At 35.8% G+C, this 13,209-nt stretch overlaps 1 protein-coding gene and 2 pseudogenes across 1 annotated transcript; 2 read left to right on the top strand and 1 right to left on the bottom strand.

The window, feature by feature from the left end:
• Positions 1–67: 67 nt before the first annotated feature.
• LOC120147107 lies at positions 68–1,197 on the bottom strand (annotated as a pseudogene).
• A 597-nt stretch (positions 1,198–1,794) lies between these two features.
• On the top strand, positions 1,795–3,853 carry LOC120147160 (annotated as a pseudogene).
• A 6,495-nt stretch (positions 3,854–10,348) lies between these two features.
• On the top strand, positions 10,349–11,827 carry LOC120147161 (putative Myb family transcription factor At1g14600). Its single transcript, XM_039160597.1, has 6 exons — positions 10,349–10,735; positions 10,819–10,895; positions 11,012–11,048; positions 11,153–11,327; positions 11,418–11,520; positions 11,596–11,827. The coding sequence occupies exons 1-6, from the start codon at positions 10,453–10,455 to the stop codon at positions 11,797–11,799; spliced, it is 879 nt and encodes a 292-aa protein (XP_039016528.1). The 5' UTR covers positions 10,349–10,452; the 3' UTR covers positions 11,800–11,827.
• The last annotated feature ends 1,382 nt before the right edge of the window (positions 11,828–13,209 follow it).

Here is a 13,209-nt window from a genome sequence, read left to right as displayed (position 1 = left end):
GGCTTCGTCTCCGGCGAGAGATGGAGATAGTAGTTTATTCATATAGTAGCACTACCCTGCTTAATGCCTACTTGAGTTCCTTCAGGAAGTCTTCATTGTTAACCAGGACCTGCAGACACAAAGCATAACCATATTTATAAACTCGTCATCGTAAAAGGATTCTGCTAACGCAAAAAAAAAAAACGAATTTCATATTATGTTCTTGGTTTATATTCAAGTTGATGCAGGTTCTGGGCCATTTTTCTCGCTTTCAAACTGTTTTCCATCCGTGTTAAACACCCAATTATAGTTCCTTGTGAATACTTAAGAACATGGTAGAGATGGTGAAGTTGCTAGTAGAACTAAAGCTTACAGTTTTCCAGCCATCAGGATCTAGGAAAGAGGTAATTCTAGTGTTGATTCCGCGGATTGACCCTGGTTTTTGAGTGCCTTACCAAGCTCTTGAATAACACCACTTCTGTTACATCATCGGTACTAATAGCAACCTGGAATGGGGAAAGTAGTCACCTGAAAAGGACGGTGGAATCGGCACAAAGGAAACTTTGGTATATTCAGTCACTCCATACTTGTAAGTCAACTCGAGAACCGTAGTCTCGTGTTGTTCTGCGTACCCCATCATGGCAATGGGGTACCGTGAAGTGCACGCAACAAAAGCGAGAGAGTTCAGTAAGCTTCTTCTTCCACAGCTGAAGGATAACCTTCATATCTCCGGCTAATACTCTAAACAGAACAATCCAAGTAGGACAGAATTTACCTTGTATTCAGGTCTATCAACCTTCTTTACAAGTTCTTTTGAAGTGAACTACCTTTTCATAGAATTTAACGGAGCGATCTGAATTCCCGGCACAAAGCATTACTTAACAGAGTGGCTGAGGAGTAGAAGCTCATTGGATGAGCTTAAAAATATAAACGTCGGGATCCTTCACAAAATCAATTACAGTTTCCGGCTTTGACGACCTGGGCTCTCAAAACTGTATTTTCTTACGTATTTTCTAATCACTCAAGTTCATCTCAGTGTCTCCTATCACTCTATCAATTTTAATTTTACTTAAATCACTTTATAATTCAAACCTAAATCCAAAATCATAAAACCTTAAATCACTCTAATCTATAGTATCGACTATCCAATTAGTATTGACTCAAGATATGCAACTTGCTTTCTCCTTTGCCTTTGAGATTTAAAAGAAGATGCTTCATTATTAATAAATTGAAAGAAATTCGAAATTAGAATTTATTGTTTTTAAAAAAATGAAAAAAGTTTTGAGGCCATTTCATAATTTTTAAAAGAAAAAAAATTAATTATAACGTCATTAAGTATTTAACAATAAAATAATCAAAATAAGAACAAATAAAAAATTTAGTGAGTAAATTATAATTTTTAAACTTCAGTTAAAAAAACTGTATTTACTGTTATATTATTATATAAAGAAACAACTTAACAAGGAAAAAAGGAAAAGGTTTTAAAAAATAGGATATTTTATTTATTTATAGCCATGGAGTACCATAATTGAATTCAATGATGGTCATATATGTGAGGTCATAATTCAAACCTCAAAATCTAAGAGAACTAAAAACACCAATTATGGAGCATCTCGGTTGTATGATGGAAGCAGTGAGGAATGACATTTTGCCTCCAAAATCAGCCACGTAAGCCAACCATCAGTATCCGCAATCACGTCCAGGTTCACTGAACCCTTTTCATCCCCTCATTGTTTAAAAGCCTTCGAGTCATCATTATTCTCTCCTACGAACACTAAACACATAAAAAAGAAAAATAACTCAGCCACAGATTATTATTATTATTATTATTATTGTTTCAAAATGGCGTTTGCTGTTTCTTCTTCAGCTGCAATCTCTGGTTCTAGCTTTCCTCGTTCAAGTTCCTCCTCCGATCTCAAAGGTACTTTCATTTTTAAAAATTATGTTGTTTTGAGAGGTTGATTAAGTTTATTGATTTTTTTTTTAAATTTGGGCTTTGCTGTTCCTCAAATCGGTTCAGTCCGGTTAGCAGATCGTCATGCAACGGTGAATCTGAGTCGAAGACGTTACGCGGTGAAGGCCGTGAATGCAGAGCCAAAACGTAATGATTCCATTGTTCCTCTGGCAGAAACCATGGCTGCTTCTCTAGGTAAAATTTCAGCAGAAAAATTAATTATAATTTCGAGTTAATTATGATTAAATAAGCTTGAATTCGGGATTGCTTATTTGGTGGATTGAACAGCAGTATTGGAAAAAGAAGAGGCTGAGGATTTCGAGCAATTGGCTAAAGAACTTGACAATGCCTCTCCGCTTGAAATTATGGACAAGGCTTTACAGATATTCGGGGACGACATTGCCATCGCCTTCAGGTAACATTTAGCTCAAAATTTGATTAATCTTGTAAGTATTATTAATGGTTAAATTCTGGTTTTAGTCCCTATGCTATGTTGAGTTTGTGGTTAAATTGATAATAATGTCAATTACTACCCTTGATGCGATGACAATTTATGTTATTTTAACGGTAGCCGTTAACAATGTTATCATTTTAAACCTAATAACATTATAAAAGTAGAGTGCCTAATTATACTAAATCAAAGTAGCGGGATTGGATTCTTAATTTTAACATAGTAAAGGGATTAAAACCATAATTAGACCTATTTTAAAAATAATGTATTTGCCGTAGCATCTCATCATAATTAGACCGATTCTTCAGCGAGGTCGAGAAACATTACGGAACTCGAATCGAGTACATGTTTCCGGATGCTGCTGAAGTTCAGGCATTGGTGAGGAGCAAAGGATTGTTTTTGTTTTACCAGGATGGACATCAAGAATGTTGCCGCGTTAGGAAAGTGAGGCCCTTGAGGAGAGCACTCAAAGGGCTGCTTGCTTGGATTACTGGTCAGCGGAAAGACCAGTCTCTGGGGACAAGTCGGAGGTACCTGTTGTTCAAGTGGATCTTGTTTTTGAAGGATTGGATGGTGGGATTGGTAGTTTGGTGAAGTGGAACCCGGTTGCGAATGTCGACGGGATAGACATTTGGAATTTCCTCCGGGCAATGAATGTGCCGGTCAATGGTTTGCATTCTCAAGGATATGTGTCTATAGGCTGCGAGCCTTGCACGAGGGGGGGTTCTTCCGGGACAACACGAGAGGGAAGGAAGGTGGTGGTGGGAGGATACAAAGCCCCAGGAGTGCGGTTTACATAAAGGAAATTTGAAGCAAGATGGTACAGCCGAAGTTAATGGCATCGACAATGGGGTGACCAATGCCAATGGTACTGCCACTCGAAGTGACATTTTCAATAGCCAGAGCTTGGTCACATTGAGCAGGGCTGGAATTGAGAATTTGGCAAGATTGGAGAACCGGAAAGAGCCGTGGCTTGTCGTCCTCTACGCCCCATGGTGCCGTTTCTGCCAGGTAAACCATGGTTCAAACTATGCATAATTCAATTGAAAAATGTTGACCTTTTCGTATTTGATCCGATGAATGAGTCTCTGAAACTTGAAAAAGGCAATGGAAGAATCTTATGTCGAATTAACCGAGAAGCTGGTAGGTTCAGGGATGAAGGTAGCTAAATTTAGACCGATGGTGAAGACAAGGAGTATGCAAAGAGAGAGTTGCAGTTGGGAAGCTTCCCAACTGTACTTTTCTTCCCAACTATACTTTTATCCAAGAAGAGAGACGTTGATTCGTTGATGGCCTTCGTTAATGCCCTCCGATGACGGTGTCGATGGTCGTGCGGCGGTGGTTGCTTCTCGTTTTTTTCGTAAAGAGTAGGAGATGGATTCTTCAATATCTTGTTGGAGAGGTTCGAGTGGGAGAATGAGTTTCTAGCATAGCAGCCATGGTATCATAATTAGCTCAGTTTTTTTCTTGCATGTACAGTACACTTAGCACATTGTTCCTTGTATTATTAGAGTTATATATATAATTATTTAAAATTTTGATATTTGAACTCGATAAAAGAAATTTTCCTCAACTCTAACTCGGTCCGTCTCAGAAATTGCATTTTTTATAACATGCATTAAAATATTATATAATTTTATATTTTTATATGAATTTTTACAAGATTAAAAATACATATGGTTAAAACTTTTAAAAACAAAAATTTAAAAGGTATATAAAAATGTTAAAACATTTTGATCTAATAAAAATTTAAAATATATTATTAATTATATAAATAATCAATTAAAGAAAGTGTTTTGGTAAAATTTTCAGACAAGATAACACTAATTTGAGAAATGAAAAGCCACCTTTGGAGAGGAAATGAAAAGCAAGCCAACTGTAGAACCCGATGTTGTTGATCTCTAACACTAAACAATTGTTTGAGAACTTTCTCCACCCCTCCTACTTGATGAATTCTTGCCCCCAAACTAAATTTTCCCTTAACTTTTCAGTGATCTTTGGCTCCAATTTCACTGCAGTTCTGAAATGTGAATATTAGATACTAATATCTTTAATTCTTTTTCAATTTTTCTCATATGTTTAGAAGGTTCATTACCATGGTCTCGGATTTTATGTGCGAAAACATCAGTTTTATTCGCTAGCTTGTTCATCCTTTTAAGTGAAAAAATTCCTTTACCTGTTCTAAACTAATTTATTTGATCCTCATTTGATACCACAATATAACGAAGGTTTATAATCAACTGATAGGTATTGTTGGAGAAAATAAAAGGAGTGAATGAGAGTGAAAACGGGAAGAAACCATGACAGAAGTACAAGAAAATCGTGACGGTTGATGATTTCAATTTATGGTAGAAGGTTTATACCCAGCTTTGATATGTGTTGTTGGAGAAGAAAATGAAATTAGGAAGACCCTAAGAATAATTGTTAAATTTAAGTTTAATTGTAATATGCATTAAATGAAGAATTTGATTTGGAAAATAAAATCTATGTGAATAAACGATATGAAAAAAAAGATTGATATGTATTCTTTTAATTGGAGAGGAGAAATTATTTCATGTACCCTCTCCACCACATCATTATTGGCTCCAACCAATTAAAAAAATACATATCAATCTTTTTTTTTTCATGTCATCTATTCACAGATTTTATTTTCCAAATCAAATTCTTCATTTAATGCGTATCACAATTAAATTTAAATTTAGCGATTATTTTAAGGGTTTTTCTAATTTCATTTTCTTTTCCAACAACACATATTAAAGCTGAGTATAAAAAAGTTGAGACCAATTGCTTATCCTATTGTTATGTCTGCTCCTCAGCGATTAAGGAAGTCTGGGACAAGATATGGACGCAAGGCATGAAAGTTCATTGGCATAGACTGATTTGGTACCCTTTGCATATTCCAAAGCACAATTTGATCTCTTGGATGGTATTATTGGACAGGTTACCTACTAGAGATCGTTTGCGGAGAATGGGTTATGTTCTGATTCGATATGCGTTAACTGCTACCAATTTCAAGAATCGCGGGATCATCTTTTCTCTCAATGTTCTTTTGCTGTTGGACTTTGGAAAGCTATTTTGAAGCTTAATGGTATGACTTATTCTTCACTCACTTGGGAAACAATGGTCTCTCGGGCAAGCATTTCCTGGAAAGGGAAGTCTCTTATCACCACTTTGCTGAAGATTTATTGGAACGCTTTCATTTACTCCATCTGGCAGGAAAGAAATCAATGTATTTTCCAGGGTCGATTTAGATCGATCGATACTTTGCTTAAAGATATTGTCGAAACTGTTAGTATTAGACTAAGGGGTAAAGCTATAGATAGACTTGATAGTACTAATTTTTATCTCTGTAATGCTTGGGGTATAGTCTAACCAATCTTTGGTTCTTTTTGTAATTAGGCTGCCTTGTTTTTTTTATGATTGGTTGTAGCATAACATTGCTATTTTGGGTAATAAATTGCTGATTTATCCACACACAAAAAAACTGAGTATAAACCTTCTACCATGAAATTGAAATCATCAACCTTCACGATTGTGTAGTCGTTCCTGTCATTGATATGTTACATAAGGTGAAATATATATATAATGTTAGGCTCTTTAATGGTGAACTCTAAGCTCACTGCTTTTTTCATCAGTCATCACCATTGTTTTCTTTTTCTTCTTCATAGTTCTTCACATTGGAGGATGCTTTTGGCAAAGGCAGCTTCGTTTGTGTATGCGTTCCTGTCATTGATATGATTATGGCGTGTTCTTGAACTAGCATATGTTGGTTTGATGGTTTTGAAGGAATATTGTTAGGTTGATGTGAATTGAGGGCTTAATTGACAGCGATAGCAATGTGGTATTTGATTACTTAGGCTCAGAGTCAAGCAAAGCTTGCTTTGAAGTTGAGGATGTCCCTGTGGTTTTGGTAATGTTAGTTTTTGTTGAGTTGTCGTGTATGTCGACATAGTATGTCGATGGCATTGTTAGGTCTGGTAGGCGTTGAGTCGCTTGGCGTGGTTTTATGCTTGACAAATAAAGTGATTTAACATTGCAATTGAAGGTAGCCATTGTCTGTGCGAGATTTTTTTCTAATTTTCCTAATGATTGATAGTTCTAAGCTGGTTGGTCAGGTCTTTCGTTGTAGCGATATTTTGTTGGTGGGTGATCGCAGTGGCGATTGACACATAGAGATGGAGCGGTGTATTTACCATTGTACAAGTATCAAGTTCATTGAAGTGATTTTGAGTTTGATGTTAGTGTTATGACTTTTGCTTCGTTTCAAGGCATCAATGTGGTGTGAGAGTTGTGGTCCGGTTGGCTTTTGATAGTCTTGTTCTCGTTGCTTGGCTATGGAAGATTTTGCTTGAAACTGTGCTGGCTGTAAATTTTGATGAAGAGATCTGTAAACTGGCTGCAAATCTTGAGAGGTTCTGATCCAAACCGCGCTCAGAGTGTTTCAAAGGACATAGATTTGGCCTGTTAAGAAGTTTGCAATCAAGGAAGTCTAGATACAATCTTTTACTTTTTTTTGGTGATGTCGATGATGTAATCTCAATCTTTTACTAGATGAGGATTACATTGGCTGGTAGTGGTCCCTTACTACCCCGAAACACTCATCGCTCGTATCAGCGTCGGAGATGAGGTTCTAAATACGGTACCATCTTCGGCTTCTTTGTCCATATTATGTGCTTGATGCTGTGGTGCTTGTTACCGAGAGCGGTTGGCCTTCGAAATGGGATTCAAAAGAACTTCATGCTACTACTATAGACAATGCAGATACCTATAATTCGAATCTTATCAAGCATATTTTAGATCACAGTGGAACCGCTCTGCATCCTAAGCACTTCCAGTGTGTTTGCATACCAGTTGTTTAACGAGAACTTGAAGTCGCCCCCGGAGTCGGCGGCGAATTGGGGGTTGTTTTATTCGAATTCGACGTCAGTGTATTTGCATCACATCTCTTCTTCCTAGATTAAACACACTGTTAAGCCATATGCGGTTTAAAAATTTGCCTGATGTTCATAACAGAGAATGCTCAATTTTTGTTATTCATTCCTGTTGTGATCAGTTGGTGAAAGAATGTATGATCATTTAGCATTGCATTCATATAGATGACCTTTTGGGGGCAAACGTAAAAAAAAATGAAATATCTTCACCAATATACCCTATTTTTCTCTCAAGTTATAGTTTCATCAAACGAGTCACATCACAAGCTTTTCAGACTGAATCAAATAAAATTTATGTCCTTAATTCAGATTGTCCTTAATTCAGACAAGTTTACTTTTAAACCCTTATGACATCAAGACACTCACTTGTCCAAAAATCTGGCAAATTCCATGAACAAGGAATATTCCCCCCTCCCCCTACAATTTGAAACCGTCTACTTTGAGTTGCCATCCTTTCAAATTCAAACCCCCCTTTGTCAGCAATTTCATTACAAACCGACAGACAAAAAGTTGGTTTCACCCATTGTTGGGCAATTCCCCATAGCAAAGAAAAATGGTCATCGCAGTGTGACGTTTTGGACATTCGACGTGGCCACTGCATGAGCACCAGAAGCCAGCTGGGAATATAAAACAATGCTTGCGTATACCCAACCCCACACTCGATCGGTTAGTGTGAACATTGGCTTCTTCTTGCATAGAATGAAACTGTCCATGCTTTAGTGCTCCAAGAAAAAAACTAAAACAGACATAATAAAAAAAATTGTCTATAATGTTTGATTAAATAATCACTTTGATTCCTATTTTTTAAGATCATTTTGGTCTTCTTCGTTTTGTCTTAAGACAAAAAACCTTTCGTGGATAGAAATTATTAGTCAACAAACTGTCAACACTTCAAAATATGAGTTTTTTCCTCCTAAAATAAAACGTTTGGCCAAAACGCTCTAAAAAAAGAATAAGTGCTAAAGTGACTATTTAATAACGTTAGAAGCATTTTTAACCTAAAATGAAATGTTGATGGATAAAATGCCGAGTATATATATATATTATGTAAGTTAAAGTAGAGATGGCCGGAATAAAGGGAAGTCTCCTGTTTTGAGGAATGAGGAAGGAAGGACTGAACACGTTTGTAGTAAGAAGTGCAAATCAGCAAAATGCTTAGGTCATTTTACATGTCAATGGCTCCATGTTTCACTTTGGGCCATTGTTAACGTTTCTGTCTTTTTCTTTGTTTTCTAGTGAATAGCTGTTTGTGTTTATATAACGTTTAGCTTTTTCCTATTTTTTTTCCATTTCTTAACTGTAAAAATTATTGCAGAATCTCCTACAATAAATTCAATAAAAATAGTTGGGGCTTGAGATTAATTCTAAGAATCTGGACGATAAATGAATTCAACACTTGCATTTATGTTCTTCAACAGAAAATTGAAAGAACAATGGATGTCAGGATATATATATATATATATATGGCCACCAAAGAATAACTTTGAACTTGAAACCAAGCATATCATGAAGAAATTTGGGATGAAAAGGGGTTTTTTTTGGTTAATTGCATAGGACGTCCTAAATTGTGATTCAGATTTTAAATAACTCTTAAAATTTTATAATGTTCTAATTGAGTTTTCAATTTATTAATTTGTATCAATCAAGTCCAACCATCAATTTAGTCATTAGTTTGGGTATTAAATGCCTGCAGAGATGGAACTATTAAGGAAGTGGGAGGGGGGATTATCTCTTGGGAAGACAATCCTACTCGAATTCATTGAGTTTTGATTAGATCTAATTTAATAGGGTTGGATTTTTTTATTCTAAAAATTTGAGTTTGGATAGAGCCAACTTTTTTAAAGGTTGAGGTCAAGTTCATTCGAGTTTAGAGTGAAAAATCTCTAACCTGACCCGGGATTAAAGTACAATTTTCTTCTATATATTTAAGGATAATTTCCACGATACCTCTCTCTATATTTAATAAAAAAAAGTATGAACTCATCAAATAGCCTCAATGATAAAAAAGAATGTTGTTCTCCCCAGAAGTCTTGAGTTCTAATAACTATGTCTGCAGGTTGTGTGTGCATTGTCAATTGGTTAAGAAAGTTATAAACATAGACTACCTTGTAATCATATAGACTATTCAAAAAAATAAATATATATATTTGTATCAGATTGGATCGAATTTCGACATTAGGATGAGATCTTACTAAACTCGAGTCAGTTCGAATTCGAATTGAGGAGTATACTTATCGGGTTAGATTACCCAACCCCCAACTCAACATGTTGCCATCCTTACTTGTCCCCTACCCAAATTTTCGGGTGCAATTACCTTTTAATACCCAATAGTTTTGGACTTAGATAACTTAAGTCTGGTCCTCAAATTTTCTAATTTAATTTTTTCTAGGCTTTTTTCAATTTAAAAATTAGTCAAGTTAAGTCTTGATTCCTTTTTTATTTAAATACCTATTAACTTATTGCAAATTTTAAATTAAATAAATTAAGTCATAATCCAAATTTTGTTTGGTTTAAATACTTATATTTCTATCAAATTCGGAGTTCAATAATTTGGAAGTTTTAATGTTCTATCCTATGTACGTCTTTGAATATCAGTTGAGATATGATGTATGACACATTTAAAATATACTGATCAAATTATAAGTATGAGTATATCTATCACATGGAGAGTTTGGATTTAGCTATATATACACATGTTGATATGGGACTAATACTCTTATGACTCAATTGAAACGTTTTGAAGTTTGAGAGCTAATATTTAGAATTGAACCATAGTTTGAAGACGTTACGTTAAATTAAGCCAACTTTTCTTTTTTTATTATTATTAAATTTGTGATTTTTATTCTGGTTTTTTTTTCCCACCCAATTAATCAAGTTATTCCCCCTTTTTTTAATGAAGAAACTGAGTTTTGAAATTCCGTGTCCAAATTTTCCTTTTTCTAATCGAACCTCCAATAGACTAAAACTGGCCCTTAAAAGACTGTAAGAAAAGCTGCAGAACAAGACAAAATCCATGCAACACAAGTCTTCCCATGTATTTATTCTCTTTCTGTTTCAACTTTCACTAAACACCCCTTCCTCTTTCTTCTTCTCCTCCTCTTTCATTTTCATTGTCTGATCATCTTTAGGCAACAAAAATGAAGAAAACTGCTGATGTTGATAGTTGGCTGCTCAAAGGGGGTTCTAATTCATCTTCATCTTCTTCCCTCGAGGACACCGGCTGTGTTTATTCGCAGTTACCATCGGCGGCAACCGTGAGAGTCACGAGGCGACACAATAAGGACGATAATCTGTCGGAAATTAGCCTGAAACCGCTGCTCGTGAGGCCTTACGTTAGATCGAAAATGCCTCGTTTGAGATGGACGTCTGATCTTCACCAGTGCTTCGTGCATGCAGTTGAACGCTTGGGTGGAGAAGACAGTAAGCAAGCTTTCTTCCTCAAATTATAACTATACCTTCTTTAACCCCTTTTTTCCTCAAATTATTAATGCATATTTACCTAGGAGCAACCCCAAAGATGGTGTTACAGATAATGGATGTGAAAGGACTAACAATCTCGCACGTTAAGAGCCATCTTCAGGTTTGTATATATATACATATACATATATATATGTTGAAAGAATTCTGGGTTTTGTTTGTTTTTGAATTCTGGTATGTATTTTGAGAGTCTTTGTTTGGTTTGATATATATGAACAGATGTATAGGAGCACCAAGCATGAACAGATGATGCAAGGTATATACATACGAGATTCGTGCATGACATATATAAAATGATATATACATACAATTTTCATGTATATGTCTTATATATGTATGTTTGGTTGTGTAATATTGCAGAAGCGGCTGTTGCAGCAAGGAGAAACGGGGAGGTATCGGATCCGATGAACATGAACTGCCAACAAAATCATCAGTTTAAGGATCATGGAGGACCCTTTAATCGCAATTCATTCCAAAGTGTCGGCCTTGGAATCGAAGGGATGCCTTCGAGAACCGTATTTCGGCCGCTACAATGGTAGAATTATACACAGTCGGTGTATCGAATATTTAGAAGGAAAATGTACCGAGATTTTGTTTATATTGAGACCTTCCTCCATGTCTGCAGGTATGGAAACAAAGGGAGTAACCAGTTATCATACAGAGAATCTGAGCAAACATCAAATTCATATATAATCTTCAAGGATTTACTCAAAAGTTGCACGATCCAAGTAATCATCTCTCTTTGTTTCTGTCATTTTTTGTTGATTGTACACCGAGAAATTAGTCCGTTTTCGATTCGACAGGAGAATAATGAACAGCCGAACGCGGAGCGGCTACATGGTGGTGCAAATTGGAAGTGCAATCATCAGGCAGCGACGGAGAGAACAGTGTCCGATTGTTCGATTTGCCGATCAATTAACTCGAGAGTTTCCGAGACGATGTTAAGGCATGGCAAAGCTGAGACCTTAGGTCTCAATGATGTTTCTCTAGAACTCACTCTTGCTTGAAAACTATGTAGATAAAGAGGACATAACCAGTAGGGAATAACAGAAAGCTTCTTTTGTTTTTACACTGTTTTGTTGGCTAAATATCAACATATTCTAACTTTTAGTATCGATATATATTCGAATACGAATATGCGGATATGATATGTTTCGAACACTATCGACTGCTCGAGACAAGACTTAACAGTGTAGCTACCTCTCCCCCCCCCCCAATTATGACGAAGGTGACCAAAGGCTAAATGCATAGGGTGATAAGCCAGACTTGATTAACGTGTAGCAATTGCATTGTAGCTCGACAACAGTGACGAACACTTAGATGACATTTGGTTGGATGAAATTTTTTTGGAATTGAAATCTAATTTCATCATTTTTTTTATATTTGGTTCAAGTTTTTCAAGGGAATTGGAATCCATGATAGAATGATGGAATTCAATTCCATCAAATGAGGGAAAATGAAATAACATCCAAAAATAGATGAAATTCAATTCCCTTGTTGGAGGGAATTGAAATTTGACCATACTATCTTCATCAATCTTTTGGTAATTTATTCATATATTGAATAAAAATATTTTTTATTATTTCGGGTTGGGTCGAGTTTCTAATTCATATAGTCGGGCCGGGTCGGGTGAAACTTTATTTTGGTCGGTTCGGGTTCGGATTTAGGGTGAAAAAAATTGGACCGACCCGAAAATATATATAATTCAGGCCGGGTCGGATTAAGTCACTGTTTTTATTAAATAATTTTTTTTATTATTTCGGGTCGGGTCGGGTTGGATTTCTAATTCATATATTCGGGTCGGGTCGGATGAAACTTTATTTTGTTCGGGTCGGGTTTTTTAAGTGTGATGTTCGAGTCGAGTCGGTCAGGTTTTTTTAAGTGTGATATTCGGGTCGGGTCGGGTCGGGTTTTTTTAAGTGTGATATTTGGGTCGGGTCGGGTTAGGGTTTAGGGTGAAAAAAACTGGACCGGCCCGAAAATATATATAATTTGGGTCAGGTCGGATTAAGTCACTGTTTTTATTAAATAAAAATAATTTTTTATTATTTCGGGTCGGGTCGGGTCGGATTTCTAATTTATATATTCGGGTCGGGTCGAATGAAACTTTATTTTGTTCGGGTCGGGTTTTTTAAGTGTGATATTTGGGTCGAGTCGGGTCGGGTTTTTTTAAGTGTGATATTAGGGTCAGGTTTGGGTTTAGGGTGAAAAAATTGGACCGACCCGAAAAAATATATAATTTTACCTTATATATTTAGGAATAATTACAATAATACCCCTCTATATATAATTTTTTTTCAATTAAGTCAATGTTTTTATTGAATAAAAATAATTTTTTTATTATTTTGAGTCGTGTCGGGTCGAGTTTCTAATTCATATATTGAATAAAAATAGTTTTTGGTCTATTTTTTGGTAAC

This window comes from Hibiscus syriacus, unplaced genomic scaffold (assembly GCF_006381635.1).
Source record: "Hibiscus syriacus cultivar Baekdansim isolate YM2019G1 unplaced genomic scaffold, ASM638163v2 tig00110933_pilon, whole genome shotgun sequence".
In the NCBI taxonomy this organism is placed as follows: Eukaryota; Viridiplantae; Streptophyta; class Magnoliopsida; order Malvales; family Malvaceae; genus Hibiscus; species Hibiscus syriacus.
The sequence above is the reverse complement of the archived record's forward strand: the minus strand, read 5'-3'. Positions and strand labels throughout refer to the sequence as shown.